Genomic DNA, 17,743 nt, shown 5'->3' on the forward strand with positions numbered 1-17,743 from the left:
TTGCTCACCCAGGATTCGCTGTAGGTGGGAGACAGGCTGGGCTTGGCAAATGTCCTAGGGCCGAGAGTCCAGCCAGGGCACAGTTCTTGGGCACCATTCTTGCACAGGGGAAAAGGGGACCAAAGGCAAGGAGAGAGCCATCTCATTATCAACATCATTAAGGAACGATGGAAATGGGGAGGGTTTGAGCATATGATCCATGTTGCTGCTGACACCTGTCCTGACCCTCTCTGGGTATCATATACTTGTGACTTTAAAAAAGCCCCATGGACTCTCTTCTGCATGCTGAAAAAGTACTGATGTGACCAGCAAAAGCACCCGACCATCCTCAGCCCGACCCACCAGTGCCTCCCGGTGCCTGATGCAGTACCAGGACACAGGAAGAAATGGTTTTAAGTAAAACCCACAGAATACGAGACCCACAAAGAACTGTCTCAGGGAGCATCACAGCACGTAGGCTCTGGATCTGACATTTCAACTCTGCTCTTTACTAGCTGGGTGATTTGGCCAAGTGACCCCAAGTAAGAGTATAATATGGTGGGCAAGCGGCGGGGCTTCAGAATGTGGCTGCCGTTACACATCCCGGCTCTTTCAGTTTTTAGCCGTGGACCCTGGGCAAGTGACCTCACCTAGATGAAATTTCTCATCTGTAAAACGATAATATTACTTCCCTCTTAGGAGGAGGCGGTTTCACAGAGGGAGTCAGTAAGCACTGCCTTGCCCAAGCCTCGTGACAACTCGATAAGGAGTGATATTATTATGCCCATTTTGCAGATGAAATAATTGAGGCTTCAAGAGATGAAGTCATTTCCCCAAGTCACCAGGCTAGTAAACGGGGCAGGGGGCCAAGAGTCCAGTCCAGGGCTATCTGCCCCACAGGAATGCTCTTAACCACTGTGAAGGGGCCATCCTGCCAGAGGGCATCCACAAGACAAACCATCTCACGGCCATAAACCACACAGAGTTTACAAAAGCACAAGAAACTGTAGTATGTCAACATTAAGGGGAAAAAAAAAGGGTATTGAATTGCAGCTACAGTATGAGCTCAACCATGTTACAATATATTCAGAGAGGGAAAAAGACTGGAAAGAAAGAAATTTATAGTGCTGATCTCTTGTAGGATTATGAGTGCATATGTGTTTCCTTCTTAATATTTTTCTCTACTGTCTATATGCATCCAAACTTCATTATAAAAAAAAGAAAGAAGGACGTTCCAAAGGCCACCTCCGCATGGGTACAGGCCCTCCACCCTGAGCTTACGACTCTTCCCCTGTTGCCAGCCCCTTCCAGCTCTCTACCCTGACTCCTTTTTCCTTCCTCTCTTCTCTATCTTTGTAGAAATTAGACTGGGGACAGATGTGTGTTTACCTAATGAAGTTGAAACTCTGCCAATTAACCTTCCTTTACCTCTGGATCAGAGTAATTTCTTATGCAGGAAACTGCCAACAACCCGTGGCCTAATTCTTCCCGGCTCAGCCCCAGCAATGCCCACCCGCTGGACGGCTTCCTCACTCTCAGTTGTTGGAACATTTTTCTAACCAATTTCACATGAGCCTCCTCTTACCGAGGCCGTTACCCCAGCGACCTTGCCTCAAACCACAGGGCCTCAAATAAAAAAAGACAATTACAAGTCATCATATTTTCCAAGATTACTGTGCAAAGAAAAAAAAACCCTTAGTGTTGTGTCAGATTTGGCATGTAATACACGAAATGCAACACGGCAGGGCGGAGGGGCACCGAGAGAGGGGACGGGAAGTATTGTGCTCCCCAACAGCGTGTGGAGAGCGTGGTCATGCCAAGTGCCTGCTCGGAGGGCGGAGGAAGCAGGCAGGGGTGTGAGGCTGTGTCGGGAGCCCTAGCAGCTGCGGAGGCAGGTGGGGCAGTTTGGAAAGGAGGCAGCAGTTTGTGAGCTGTCTGTCTTGCATTCACCAGGCCTGATCAACGCTGGCCAGGTGCCTGCTTTGCTTAGTAGCAGAGGAGGTTTACAAGTTGTCCTGTTTTTTTTTTTTCCTTGACTGACTTTGGCCCTGATTCCATCAACCTTAGCCTTCCTGCCTCCTTAGATGAGAAATGATGCCACATTTTTCAAAGGAGATGTCTTTTAAGGTAATTCGGAACAAAAACCAGGGTCAGGGTTCCCTGTAGCTCTAGACCACCCCACAAACGATTAATAAAGTATTCACATGAGCTGACAATGATCTTTTTTCTTTTTCATTTTTTTGGCCGTGCCTCGCAGCTCACGGGATCTTAGTTCCCCAACCAGGTATCGAACCTGGGCCCCGGCAGTGAGAGCACTGAGTTCTAACCATTGGACCACCAGGGAATTCCCCTGATTTTTTTTTTTTTCTTTTAATGCCACAGGAAGACAGGGCAGTGAGAACTGAGAAGGCAGCGTGGGTAAATCGGTAGCAAAAATGTGGCAGTAGAAAATTCATCATGGGAGTTCATGATTCTCAAACAAAAAGACATAAGCACATCATGTAATTGATTTTCCAGGTTAAGCAGTAGGTCAACGCTTTCTCTGTTGAATTTACCAGCATTAACTAGCTCCTGCAGGTGCGCAGACAGAAACATCCTTTCAACTCAGTCAAGTATTTTGTCATGAATTTTTTTTTAACATCTTTATTGGAGTATAATTGCTTTACAATGGTGTGTTAGTTTCTGCTTTATAACAAAGTGAATCAGCTATACATATACATATACCCCCATATCCCCTCCCTCTTGCGTCTCCCTCCCTCCCTATCCCACCCCTCTAGGTGGGCACAAAGCACCGAGCTGATCTCCCTGTGCTATGCGGCTGCTTCCCACTAGCTAGCTATTTTACATTTGGTAGTGTATATGTGTCCATGCCACTCTCTCACTTCCTCCCAGCTTACCCTTCCCCCTCTCCATGTCCTCAAGTCCATTCTCTAGTAGGTCTGCGTCTTTATTCCCGTCTTGCCCCTAGGTTCTTCATGAGCTTTTTTTCTTTTTTTAGATTCCATATATATGTGTTAGCATACGGTATTTGTTTTTCTCTTTCTGACTTACTTCCCTCTGTATGACAGACTCTAGGTCCATCCACCTCACTACAAATAACTCAATTTCGTTTCTTTTTATAAGTCATGAATTTTTTAGAGGCACTTGTTCTATTTATTCTCCTCCCTCCACAGTGAAAATAAAACACTCCAGCTCCAGGCCCAGGTGGCATCATCCTGCTCAACTGGCAGGTCGGTGCTAAGAACAGGGGACGTCAGAGCTCTGAGTGATCAGAGGGTCCCCTTTAAGCTGAGAAAACTGAGGCCTAGAGGGGCCATGTTAACAGCTAGGTGGGAGCTAAAATGGGCCCAGAACTCACATCTCTCAGTGTTCAGACTGGCAATTCATTAAAAAAGAGCCAACATGAAAATGTTCTTAAGAAAGTCAATGGGTGAACGTTTTCTGATTTCTGGGAGAGCAGAATGCCTTCCATGGCCTTCACACGTGCAGGGCACACAGGCCTGGGTGCACGTGTGTGTACATTTCCCTGTGTGTAGATCTGCTGGCTTGGACACAGAAGCAAACACCATCCTTCAAAGGATATACGAACTAGATTTCATTTCTTACTGTTATTACCGGGAAGGAAATAGACCTGAACGTTCTGGAGCGAAGACAGCAGCAAGGCAAGTTTTGCCTCCTGCTAAAGGATTTAGTAATTGATTCTGCCCTTTGTTTGGCAAGTCTGGCCAGCCCCAAGCGAAGGAGCACGTCAGTTGGCTCAACTGTCCTCCCTGGCAGGAATTATGGTTTGCCACTTGGCCTCTCAAGCCAGTTTGCCTTCAGAGCTCTGGGCCCAGACATGTGACTTGTTGAAAAGGGTACCCCTCAGGGGGCTTCGTGAGAGGAACATGGCAAGGTTCTGGAAGCGATTTTCAGCTTGATTTTGAGTCTTGGGAAGCCCTCCTCCAGGCATCTGGCTAAGTTCTCTGGAGGTGTCTCTGTGTGAGGCCGGACAGGGGACACAAACGGACAGTTCCTGACCAGGGTACCCCTCATGGCTCTAGAAACACACAGGGGCCTCCACTCTGCCCTTTTCTCTCCTGTCCCTGGCGGATCGGCAGCACATGTGAAGAGTGCATCTGGGGCTGGGCCCCTCTGCACCCTACAGAGTCCCCAGCACAGGAGATCACCGGGGGCTACCACAAAACCTGCTCTTGGCAGGGTCTCTCTCTCTTCCTCTCCTTGGCCTCTGGGCTGGTGGCCTACATGCATGGTATCCCTCTTGGCTGGACCCATCTAGACTGCTGGCCTGTTGGGTGGTCACCCAGGCTTTGGTGTTCGGTTTCTCTCTAAGATGCTCTCTTAATTCACTCCCTTGGCTTACCTCTTCACGCCATCTACCACACCCTGAAAGTGGTGCCTTGACTCCGTGCCCAGACCTCACACCCGGATGGATGGATCTGGGCTCCCCTTTGTCTGGGAAGACAAATCTGACAAGAGACCTGGCTTCTTTCTGCCCCTCCCTCTACTCTTGCTCCTCTTTCATACTATCACAGGAAAGAGCAGCTAGTAAGAGGGGAGGGACAGAAGGAGAGGAAGGTACACCTTGTCACCAAACGACCAAAGGACAAGGGATTCCTGAGTGCCAACCATATACCAAGCATGCTGCTAAGGACTGAATATTTGTCCACTGAATGGACACAAAATTCTTATGTTGAAACCTAATCCCCAATATGGTGGTGTTTGGAGATGGGGCCTTTGGGAAGAGATTAGGTCATAAGGGATTTCACTCATGAATGAGATTACTGCCCTTATAAAGTAGACCCCAGAGAGTTCCCTCACCTTGAGGACACAGCAAGAAGACAGTTATCTATGAACCAGGAAGTGAGCCCTCACTAGATGCCAAATCTTGGACTTCCTAGCCTCTAGAAGTGTGAGAAATGTCTGTTGTTTATAAGCCATCTAGTCTATGGTATTCTGTTATACCAGCCTGAACTGACTACGACACACACTGTTAGACCCTATGAAGGAGGAGCTTGGGACGCAGGTCTGCCTTCAAAGAGATTACAGTTCATATGGCATGATGAGAGAGAATCACTTCAGGCAAGAGTATACTGAATGAGGTGCTCAGTTGGGAGAGTAAAGGCTATAAGTACCAACAGAGAAGGGAGAAGGAGTGCCATCCAGGCCATGTCAGGGAAACTCAGCTGGGGCTCTGTCATGAGGCCATACTTGGGCAATATCAACACCTTGACAATCCCCATCTCTACAGGTGAAATTACCCAGAAAATTAAATGTACAGACAAATAATGTCAAAGGTGAGTTTTATTCATAATGTTGCTTATTATAAGCACAAATTTGTTCCTTTTTGGAAGACTAAAAACAGGGAAATAATTCATTGGGCATCTTCAAAAATGAGAAAGAAGAGTGGTTCTCAAAAGGCTGAAGCATGTGACTAGGAATAAAGAAAATTTTGGCTGAGGACAGTGCTATAACTGGGTTGTCAGATGATGGGGGCTAAGGTAAGGGGCCTCCTTAGAACTTAGTAAAGAGAATGTGGTCTGAGTTAACCAGCAAAATTCACCTACAGTGGATTAGCCATTACGGGAATCAAGCAAGAGACATCCTTTCGTAGGCAAAGAGGGAACTTACCTCAACATAATAAAGGCCATATATGACAAACCCAGAGCCAACATCATTCTCAATGGTGAAAAACTGAAACCATTTCCACTGAGATCAGGAACAAGACCAGGTTGCCCACTCTCACCCCTATTATTCAACATAGTTTTGGAAGTCTTAGCCATAGCAATCAGAGAAGAAAAAGAAATGAAAGGAATCCAAATCGGAAAAGAAGTAAAACTGTCACTGTTTGCAGATGACATGATACTATACATAGAGAATCCTAAAGATGCCACCAGAAAACTACTAGAGCTAATCAATGAATTTGATAATGTAGCAAGATACAAAACTAATGCACAGAAATCTCTTGCATTCCTATACACTAATGATGAAAAATCTGAAAGAGAAATTAAGGAAACACTCCCATTTACCACTGCAACAAAAAGAATAAAATATCTAGGAATAAACCTACCTAAGGAGACAAAAGACCTGTATGCAGAAAACTATAAGACACTGATGAAAGAAATTAAAGACGATACAAACAGATGGAGAGATATACCATGTTCTTGGATTGGAAGAATCAACATTCTGAAAATGACTTTACTACCCAAAGCAATCTACAGATTCAATGCAATCCCTATCAAACTACCAATAGCATTTTTCACAGAACTACAACAAAAAATTTCACAATTTGTATGGAAACACAAAAGACCCCGAATAGTCAAAGCAATCTTGAGAAAGAATATTGGAGCTGGAGGAATCAGGCTCCCAGACTTCAGACTATACTGCAAAGCTACAGTAATCAAGACAGTATGGTACTAGCACAAAAACAGAAATATAGATCAGTGGAATAGGATAGAAAGCCCAGAGATAAACCCACACACCTATGGTCGCCTTATTTTTGATAAAGGAGGCAAGAATATACAATGGAGAAAAGACAGCCTCTTCAATAAGTGGTGCTGGGAAAACTGGACAGCTACATGTAAAAGAATGAAATTAGAACACTTCCTAACACCATCCACAAAAATAAACTCAAAATGGATTAAAGACCTAAATGTAAGGCCAGACACTATAAAACTCTTAGAGGAAAACATGGGCAGAACACTCTATGACATACAGCACAGCAAGATCCTTTTTGACCCACCTCCTAGAGAAATGGAAATAAAAACAAAAATAAACAAATGGGACCTAATGAAACTTAAAAGCTTTTGCATAGCAAAGGAAACCATAAACAAGACGAAAAGACAACCATCAGAATGGGAGAAAATATTTGCAAACGAAGCAACTGACAAAGGATTAATCTCCAAAATTTACAAGCAGCTCATGCAGCTCAATATCAAAAAAAAACAAACAACCCAATCCAAAAATGGGCAGAAGACCTAAACAGACATTTCTCCAAAGAAGATATACAGATTTCCAACAAACACATGAAAGGATGCTCAACATCACTAATCATTAGAGAAATGCAAATCAAAACTACAATGAGGTATCACCTCACACCAGTCAGAATGGCCATTATCAAAAAATCTACAAACAGTAAATGCTGGAGAGGGTGTGGAGAAAAGGGAACCCTCTTGCACTGTTGGTGGGAATGTAAATTGATACAGCCACTATGGAGAATACTATGGAGGTTCCTTAAAAAACTAAAAATAGAACTACCATACAACCCAGAAATCCCACTACTGGGCATATACCCTGAGAAAACCATAATTCAAAAAGAGTCATGTACCACAATGCAGCTCTATTTACAATAGCCAGGACGTGGAAGCAACCTAAGTGTCCATCGACAGATGAATGGATAAAGATGTGGCACATATATACAATGGAATATTACTCAGCCATAAAAAGAGACGGAATTGAGTTATTTGTAGTGAGGTGGATGGACCTAGAGACTGTCATACAGAGTGAAGTAAGTCAGGAAGAGAAAAACAAATACCATATGCTAACACTTATATATGGAATCTAAAGAAAAAAAAAAACGGTTCTGAAGGACCTAGGGGCAGGACAGGAATAAAGACACAGATGTAGAGAATGGACTTGAGGACATGGGGAGGGGGAGGTAAGCTGGGACGAAGTGAGAGAGTGGCATGGACATATATACACTACCAAATGTAAAATAGCTAGCTAGCGGGAAGCAGCCGCATAGCACAGGGAGATCAGCTCGGTGCTTTGTGCCCACCTAGAGGGGTGGGATAGGGAGGGTGGGAGGGAGACGCAAGAGGGAGGGGATATGGGGACATATGTATACATATAGCTGATTCACTTTGTTATAAAGCAGAAACTAACACACCATTGTAAAACAATTATATTCCAATAAAGATGTTAAAAGAAAGCAAACGTATTAAAAAATAAAATAAACCATGATAAATGTCAAAAAAAAAAAAAGATACATCCTTTCCTATAAAAGTTTGGAACGTACAAAACTCCCGCCGAACGATCTTAAGGTTGGCACTCAACTGTAATGGAGAATGTGGGAAATCTACTTGCTTGAACCGCGATATGTCTGGAGATGGACAATGGATGGCAAGGGGCTGATCAGCCATGAAAACAGAGAAAAATGGAGAGTTGCTGAGGTCACAGGTGCAGGGCTCTTGCCAGCATCCTCTGGGCTTAGGTGAACTCAACATACAGTTCCCTTGGCTCACTCTTCCCCCTAGTGCCTGAGGGGGCCTCAAGTTGTACCTGCAAGACCCTTCGTGAAAATAACTAGCTCCTCTTCTTTTCATTCCTTGCTCTCCCGGAAATCACCAAGTAAATGTGGTTTCCTATAGAATCTGGCTTTTAAGGAATCAGGCTGAGAGGGAGCAAATGCCCAGGGCAGGCAGACCTATGTGCTTCAGACGGGCTGAAATTTCAGTTCCTGTTGCGATTAGTAAGCTGTCAGTTTGATCCCCGGGTAAGTCTCTGTGAGTTTGCAAATGTGAGCCCGCATCACAGTTACAGGCATCCTTAGAAGTCTCTGAGGGCAGGGTTCTGTATCCCTGAGGCCGAGAGGCAGACCCTCCACTGTAGAGCATTCACTGGGGAAACGCCTCTGGGCATCTCAGCAACGCCCCGGTTTTCAACATGGCACAAGCTCACAAGAGCCCCTCAAATCAGCGCATGCAAGAACAGTACCATCTTCTGGTGATTTGAACACTTTCTTTTAAAAGAACTGGATCCTGAGACTTTCTTAAAACACTATCTTTCAGAAACATCATCTTTCAGGATACCTGTTCTATTGTTTTTTTTTAAAAATGACAGGAAGATGTTGTTTCTGCAGTTCAGAGAGTCCAAGTTCCCTGCTTTCCTTCAGTCCTGACAACAGAGCATGCACGTCGCTTCATCAGAGCTCTCAGAATATTTAATCTTTCCATTCTAATATTCAATTTTACTGTCAAGGCTCAAAATAAACAGGCAGCCACTGAATCTAGGTTCTCACACAAATAGCTTATATAATTGCTCTAAAATCTGCACCAAGAGATCGACTGGTGCTCTCTGGGAATATCTTGGGGAAAAGCCCCAACGCCTTTACTACCCCGGTGAGAGAGAATCTGCTGAGCACCCTCTGAAAGAAAGACCTCGAGGAGTTCCAAAAGGCCCTGTAGTAACCACCTGAATCTGCACCGGAGCAGAGAATACACCTGCTTCGTCAGAATGCTTCGGTGATGCCTACTGATTCAAGAGGTCTGCCGTTGAATAATGCTGTTTGCTCCTGTCTACCCTAATCATCACACATCATCCTCTTTTCTGGATGAATGACTGCAACCCCAGCTACTGGCAAGACAAGATGACATCTGCTGACACCGATGGCAGAATAATGTTTCAGACTCTGTCATTCACATAGTACATTTGTGTTAATGATTCTAATCATCTTTACACAGTCAACTCAGCACACAACAGCCCTGTCTCCAGTCATGCTGTCACGAACTCACCAACATTCCAGGTGCAGTTCTAAAGGCTGGTGTAACAACCAATGCAAAGCTGGTTGGTGGGTTTTATAGGCCGGAGGGGATGAAAAGGATATAATACTTTGAATCTTCTAAAAGCTAAATGTCACATTATACAATCGCTTCTCAGCTGTAGGTATTAGTTTGTCTGACAGGTATAACTACTGTTTCCCTAAAATTGAGTTTTCTGCTTCTTAGGAACAAGGTTAAAAGACCTATCAAAGAGATGGTGGTTGCTTGTCTGGGGTGGGAAAGATGCCCATGGGCCCCAAAGAGCGTGCGTGCCTCAGTGAGCAAGCCAAGACGAGTCCACTCATCACTGACAACTTCACTCTCTCAGCGGGAGTCCTCCGGTAATACCTTATGTAACAGAGCAGAGCTTCTAGAAAAGTATGCCATGGAGTCTCTCTCACTTGAGTGAATTTATTGCCCCCCTAAAATATGGCTGGGGACTAGAAGGCAGGGTGCTACAACGTAGGCAACCACAGGCTTTGCCCATTTGTTAAAAGAATTATCCAGATTTTACCTCAGCCTTCAAAATCATACTACCTCCATCAGGACCAAGAAGGCGGCAAATGTCTGGTAGGAGGGCGTGCTTGCTAAGATGCCTTGGCCAAAGGGAGAGGCATCACCATGAAGGTCTTGGTATCCAAATGCTTTGGATGTGAACACCTTTTACCAGGCTCGCAAAGATTAGGGAGAAGGGTGAAACGGGTAGTCTGGGTGGCCCCCTGCTGCCCAACACTAAGCCCACAAGGACAGCGACCACGTGTGTCCTCTTCACTTCCCATCAACCAGCATGGCAGCCAGCCCAAAGAAGGGACCCAATAGATACAAAGTGAATGAATGAATAAACATAAAACATCACTGTCAGGCAGCAGATCTGCCCCCCTCCCAAATATGCAAAATGACATGAAGGTTATGCCATCCTGTACTTGCTTGTCTCTGCAAATATATATTATAAGGCACTAGATTTCTTTTTAAAGGCTATTCATCAAAGTTCTTAGATGCATTTGGATCCCCAGGGAAGCTCACCAAGACACCAAGATAACTCCGTGCTGATCTGATGAACTAGAGTCAGATTTCTATCATTACCGAACAGTTTTAGCTGGAGCCTTCCAGCTAAAACTTGTGCTAATAGTCATTATTACAAAGACCAGAATAGTTAGCACGTATGGGGCGTTTGCAAAGGACCAGGCACTGTGCTAAGGAATTCATATGCATCATCTCAGTTAATCTTCTCAACAGTTTAACAAGGTAGGTATGATTATTCTTGCAATTTTATAGATGAGGACACAGTCGTTAGTATTTGTGGGAGATTGCTTCCAGTAACCCCCCACAGACAGCAAACTCCACAGATGTTCAAGTCCCTCATATAAAATGGGCAAGTATTTGCATATAACCTATGCACATCCTCCCCTATACTTTAAGTCATCTCTAGATTACTTATAATACCTAATACAAGGTCAATGCTATATAAATGGTCGCAAATACAATGTAAATGCTATGTTAATAGTTGTCATTGCACAGCAAATTCAAGAAATTCAAGTTTTACTTTTAGGAACTTCCTGAAATATATTTTTTAGTATTTTTGACCCAAGGTTGATTGAATCCACAGATGCAGAACCCGCAGATACGGAGGGCCGAGTGTACTGAGGAAACATTCAATGAGTTGACCTTGAACAGAACAGCTAAGTGACAGGGCCAGGATTCAAGTCCAAGTCTATTCAATGTCGCAGCCTAGAGTCACAACCACCGCACTCTATAAATGTTTGCTAAACCTCCTTCCTGTGTCTTACTGTTTTAAACATTTACTATATAGTCATTACTAAGTGCTAGCGTCTGTTTTTCTGGAGGATGAATTCTGTCAGCTGATAACCCACCATGGCAATCATTATCAACAAAAATGGGTCAAATGATTTTGCTTGGTGGAAAATGTCTTTACTGAATGGTGAGCCCTTCTCTGTTCTGTGGATTTATTCTCCTCCGAAAATATGGCTGGAAACTAGAAGGTGGGGATGTCATCACTTAGACAGATACCTGCATCTACCACTAGAGCTTCCCAAACTGTAATGTGTAAACAGATCGCCTGAGGATCTTGATAAAATGCAGGTTCTGAGGCACCAGGTCTAGGGTGGGGTCCGAGCATTTCTAACAAGCTCCAGGTGATGCTGATAAAGTGTGGTCCATGGACCAGCAGTAAGTCTCAATGATCTAGAAAACACTGGGAAGCAGAATATAGATTCTCTGAACCTCAAACTTAATTCCTAGAGAGAATAACAGATGTGGAACAGAGCATCCTTCAGCTAAACAATACAAGAAAGAAAGCTATCAAAAAGCCTAAAACGTGTGGCCCTTGGCTTCAAACCAATCTACAGGCCATAATCTTGGTGGGTACCTACACCATCTGGCTCCTTGAACAATCATATCCATTCATCTAAGCAGTGCATACACCATCAATGCTGTTTAGTATCCTTGGCAACCAATCCACCAGTATTGTAGTTACCTTTCCCGAACCTCAGCTCCATGGGAATGGTGATGGGTCAAGGTTCATGGTCCAGTAATAGAGCCCCCATGGGCATGAATAGAATGCAGGCTGGGAAAGGTGGGCAGAAGTCACATGAAAGCCTGACCAAAGAGCCCTGAGGTGTAGAACTGGTTGGAAAAGACCAAACTGCTGCCCCCTTAGAATGTAAAGTGCTTCCGACTTTTCAACATTTTTTGTTACATTGTCATCAGAGAAACAATATGCCTGGAGTGAGGCAAACAAAGATGGACTGGCTCATTTAAACCACAGCATTGTAAAATGGGTTCCCACAAAGAAAGAAAGCACAGATCAGAGGTGTATACACACACACACACACACACACACACACACACACACACACACGGGCATGCATGTGTATTCATGTCCACATACACACACACACACACACACACAACACACACAGAGTTAGGAAGATTAGTAGGCCTCACCCTGTATCCTTAGCTTAACAATGTGCTTTTCAGCCACTTCCACAATATTGGCCACTTTACCCCCAAGGACATGCGATGCAGGATGCAGGCCATCCACTTACTAATGGAGCACCTAATGGTTCTTGCTGTTTATTTGGGTGCTTAGACGTTCCAGGTACTGCACCAAGTGCTTTACCCACATTATCTTGTTTAGTCACACAACAACCCTTAGAATAAGGCGCACTGATGAGGAAACTGGGGCTTGTTGAAGTTAACGGACTTGTTCACACACATCAGGTATGGGGCAGCCGAGGGCTCAGAACCTGGGTCCATCAAACTAAAATGCTAGGGCTTCCCTGGTGGCGCAGTGGTTAAGAATCCGCCTGCCAATGCAGGGGACACGGGTGTGAGCCCTGGTCTGGGAAGATCCCACATGCCGCGGAGCAACTAAGCCCGTGCGCCACAACTACTGAGCCTGCGCTCTAGAGCCCGCGTGCCACAACTACTGAGCCCACATGCCTAGGGCCCGTGCTCCGCAACAAGAGAAGCCACCGCAGTGAGAAGCCTGCGCACTGCAACGAAGAGTGGCCCCCGCTCGCCGCAACTAGAGAAAGCCCGCACGCAGCAACGAAGACCCAACGCAGCCAAAAATAAATAAAATAAAATAAATTGATTAAAAAAAAAAACAAAGAAACTAAAATGCCAGGGCTCTTCAACAATAAACTTCCCCACCCCACATCCCCAGCCCCGTCATGGAAGCCACAATTCTGACAGCAGGCAGCGCACTGAGATCCAAGCCACAGAGACTTACATTCCCCTCCTTTTCAAAGTCCGGTGGAAGTAACTTCACGAAGTTGTCAGGGAACACTCCGCGTCTGCCATTGAGCTCTCCTTCCCACCAGCCTACATCGATGCAGTCCTAGGAAACAGGAGAGCAGAGTGAGAAATGGGGTAAGCACCCTACAGGGAGCTCTGACACCCTTTCTAGAGAGATGGAGGAGCTTCCCTTGAGGCTGCTATCAATGGTTACTAAGACTAAATCAGCACAAACCCCAAAGTCAGATGGGAGAACAAAAGCTTAAGTGCGCTAGAGCTGTCTGCTGGGACTCAAAACCCAGTGTTGCTTTTGGATGCCTTAAGATCAATAAGATCTTTTGTTTTTCCCTTAAAGATAGGAGGATATGTATTTTCTTCATTTTAATTTTACTGAAATAAAATTATTTCATCAACTGAAAATGTGGGTTAGAAAACATCACACGCACAAATGTTCTCTCTGATTAGCCTGTCACAAAGCTTGTCGAAATTAAGAAGGGCTTTGCAACAGGCAGCCAAGCGTAAGAAAACTCACACTCTATGCAAGCTCATTAATGTACCCTCTCCTTTCCGTGCTGATGGGGCACAGTTGTCATCATGAAGAGCCCTTCCCCCCACCTTACAGAACTTAATGTTTGCTTACTAAATGAATGAATAAATCTCTTCATTCTTCCAGATCAAACCTGCTTCCCTTTGAATAATCCCTATTCTGTTCACTCACTTGTCAAACGTTTATTGAGCACCTACTCTGTGCCAAGTGCTAGGGAGAGAGTGAGAGCTCAGCCTTTGCAAGCTTCCATCCTGAGCCTAACGGCCTCATGGCTCTCCCAGGCATTCAACCTCATGCCACAGAACCACCTCTATTTTTCCCTATCCCCAACTGCTTGGAAGTTTGATTTGCTCTAGTCTGATAATATATCTCGCATTTGTCCTCTGGGTCCAACTCCACTTCTCCCACCCCAATCCAAGACCCACCTTGTCCTGCTGTAAACCTCCTCACTTGGGCATTTCTTCCTTCCCAGTGTATGTACAACATACACACCACTGTCAAGTACAGGTCCTTGAGTAAAAACCCAATTCTCAGACTGTGGTCAACAATTTCCAGCTAAAGCCTGAAATGAGCGAAGGCTTTCCAAAAAATGCTACTAACACAGAGGACTTTGAAAATAAATGCTCAGGAAAGTGAGGAATTCCTGCTCAGGGCCCACGGAGACACACTCATGGCCCTCCACAATACCAGTGGGGCTGGGGGAGGGGGGAGGAGGCCTCAAGCAGCAGATGTGCAGCTGGCCTAGGGCCTGGTGATAAGCCTCTGGAGGCCCTGGCTTATGTGACTCACTATGTGCCTTGCTAGAGCATCCATTCCAGCAAAAAGAGAAACACATCTGAAGTTTTCACCATTATACTCCCAGCCCAATGCACAATATAATAAATATTTCTGGAATCAAATAAGACTCTTTCTAACCCTGAGTTCTGTGATCTCCCACAACCCAAGACTAGGATTACTGCAGGACAAGATAGCCTCCATCTACCCCAGCCTGTGAGGATTCTATGTAAGTTAACACAGGGCCACCTCAGGTGAGAAGTAAATGCTCACCATCATCTTTTACCCCAGTGGTATCTGCTATACGGATAGACTGACCTGAGTCCTTAATCACACTATAAATTCTAGTCCCAACCAACACCAAAAGACAAAGACACTTGAAGCATCAAGTTCAGATCTACTCAGAACAAATCAAGGTTCAGGAGACTTACAATATGAAAGAATGCTTATCTTTCTTGGAAAATGACAATGAGGAGCCCAGGTAAGTATTCTGGCCCTGCCCATGTCACATCACCCCCTAAACAATCTGGCAGTAGTCCCTAAGAAGGAATTCATGAACAGGGGTGGTGGTGGCAGAATCGTATGGCTTCTGAGGTTCTTCCATCCCTGAGAAACTGTTATGTCATCGACGATATCAGAAAAACTTATGAAGGAGTAGGGGGTGGAATTTCTTTACTCCTAATCCTTAGAAATTAAGTCTTTCAATCCAGAGCCTCTGTTTCTGAGGAAATGCCTGGCATAATTTTTTTTCCTCTTCTTTTTCTGGACAAGTCCCTCTCCTCTTCAAAGCCCAACTTGAAACTCACCTTTAGGAAAGTGACTATAATGGAAGCTTTACCTTTTCTCTGACACTCAGAACTGTGTTAATTTGCATTTCACGATATCCCATTCAACAAAAAACTATTATATGTAAAGTATATTTAAATTCATTCTGTAGGCACCAAACATTAAACATGCAAAAGAACATGATCCCTAATTCCAGGGAGCTTAGAGATTTGTGTGAAACACACACACGCACGCATGTGCACACATAACATACAAGGTCCTTTTTTGATAACAGGTATCAACCATGAGATCTAGTACCAAAGAGGAGAGAATCATCAACAGCTTTTCAAATAATCTTAAATCTTTTCATGTGTGAAGGGTTTGCTTATGTGAGGAGTGGACTTTTCTCCACATTCATTTCAGATCATCTGATACAGAATTATGTCCATAAAAGGCACTCAAATATTGTTTAGTGCTATATTTCTTTTGAAGGCTTTCTTTCAAATTTTCTAAATGGTTCAAGGCTATGCTTCCCATTAGCCTTACGCAATCAATAACCCAAGAACCACTGTAATGAAGCCTCCTGCTTCATATGCGAGAAAAACAACAAAGAAAATTTTAATAAGCAAAAGCATATCCAGAATAACTTCAGAACTTATGCACGCCTACAGGGGAAAACAGTGCATGTGACATTATATTTATTATACCTCCCATCAGTGATGAATAGCTCGAACGGCTCATCTATGTTCTGCTTTTTAAGGAAAACATTAACAGTGCTAATCATTGTGTAATTCAAGGTAAGAGAGGGGAAGCATGAAGATAGAACACAGTATGTCTAATTGTTCTGACTGGTATAAGAACAAATACAAAGCTCACGGATGAGATAAGTATGTTGAAAAAAGAAAACTGACAGCGTGACTTAGAATACTAAGAAAAGTGAAAGGGAGTCTGCTGCAGGACAGAAAATAGCCACAGGGTCAAGATGCCTGGAGTGGGACAGAGATTTAGAGAACTGAGACTTTTTTTCCCCTAGCAATAGAAGTTAATTTAAGGGAAGCAGGAAGAATCCTGACAGCAAAATGAGAAATGAAAATAAGTCATCTTCAACCAGACAAAAACCAGACAAAACCAGACAAAAGAACTAGGCTTTTGGTGACAGAGATGAAGAGAGAATTATTTGTATGAGGGCTCTGCTTCCAGAAGTGTGAAAGAACAGCAAATTCAATTTATTTAATGAGGACCTAAAACATGCAGGATAGGAGAGGAATTCAGGGGGAAAAAGAAAATCATCATGTCCTTATGGGGCTCCCAAGCTCAGAGCCTAATGGGAGAGGCAGACACAATGAATCAACATGGCACTGAAACACCGGCAGGAGTGCTAGGCTGGATTAAAAACAAGTGGGACCAAGAGAAACCAGGCAGCCTGAAAGGAGAGAAGGAGGGCAAGAATCAAGGTAATGAGAAAGGTCAAGGGTGGGATCACCAAGTGTGAAGGAAGGGAAGAGGGAGAGTGGGAAGCTGGGGTCATAGAAGAGAACATTCAAGAATTGGCACTTAGAGTGAAGGCAATGTTTGGCTCCCAGGAGGTTCCAACCAACCTCTACTGAAGAGTGATGTGAGGGGTGAGGCAAGATGGCAACCATGAGTGATGGGGGGAGAATGGACAGTCAATGGTTTGTGAGGCCAGAACATCATCAGGATGGAGTTAATGTCCCCAAGGAGGATGGCAGGAGGTGGGTGAAGGCAGGACAATGAGGCAGTAGGTGACCACTAAGGAGAGAGGCAGTGTTGGCAAAATACTGGAAGATTCTAGGGTGACCGTATAATTTAAGAGGAAGTGTTGGCAAAATACTGGAAGATTTTAGGGTGACCGTATAATTTATTTCCAAACCTGGGACACTTAATAATTATACCACAGGCATAACCCATGATGGTTATGCCAAGATCTACCCTAGTGGATTTTGAGATTCCAATAAGGATGAGGAAAGGGCAGCGTTTGCAGGTGAGGGGATGACCTTTAAATGAGGCAGGAGTTTGCAGTGGGAAAGAGTAAAAGATCAGCATGTAGATGAAAGTTTCCAGAACAATGATGATGAGAAATAAGATCTATTCACATGTAAGCAGAGGAAAGTAGACCTCGGCCTTTATCAAGAGTCAAAGAGTATGGAAAGAATTATATTTCTGACATAGAATGTTCACTCTTCTATGATTAAGCCCTCAAAATGGTCAAAATGGTTTCTCTATGCCTCATCGCCAGGCAGATATTAGCGTAAAATATATTTTTCCTTGTAAAATACAAATGATGTTTTTCCTTTTAAGGAATGAATAAACAGAGCCTTAGGTGTGCTGTACTCCAACCTCTATGTTCTGCACTATCTTG

The 17,743-nt window shown here is 44.2% G+C and overlaps 1 protein-coding gene across 6 annotated transcripts in view; it reads right to left on the minus strand.

Moving 5' to 3' along the window:
* SH3KBP1 (SH3 domain containing kinase binding protein 1) overlaps window positions 1–17,743 on the minus strand; it is a 337,779-nt gene that overhangs the window by 56,723 nt on the left and 263,313 nt on the right. For all 6 annotated transcript variants that reach the window (XM_059911028.1, XM_059911030.1, XM_059911025.1 and 3 more), the window contains one exon: window positions 13,273–13,380. In XM_059911028.1, coding sequence (XP_059767011.1) covers window positions 13,273–13,380 — 108 coding nt within the window. The remainder of the gene's footprint in view (window positions 1–13,272; window positions 13,381–17,743) is intronic.

Source organism: Balaenoptera ricei, chromosome X (assembly GCF_028023285.1).
Source record: "Balaenoptera ricei isolate mBalRic1 chromosome X, mBalRic1.hap2, whole genome shotgun sequence".
In the NCBI taxonomy this organism is placed as follows: Eukaryota; Metazoa; Chordata; class Mammalia; order Artiodactyla; family Balaenopteridae; genus Balaenoptera; species Balaenoptera ricei.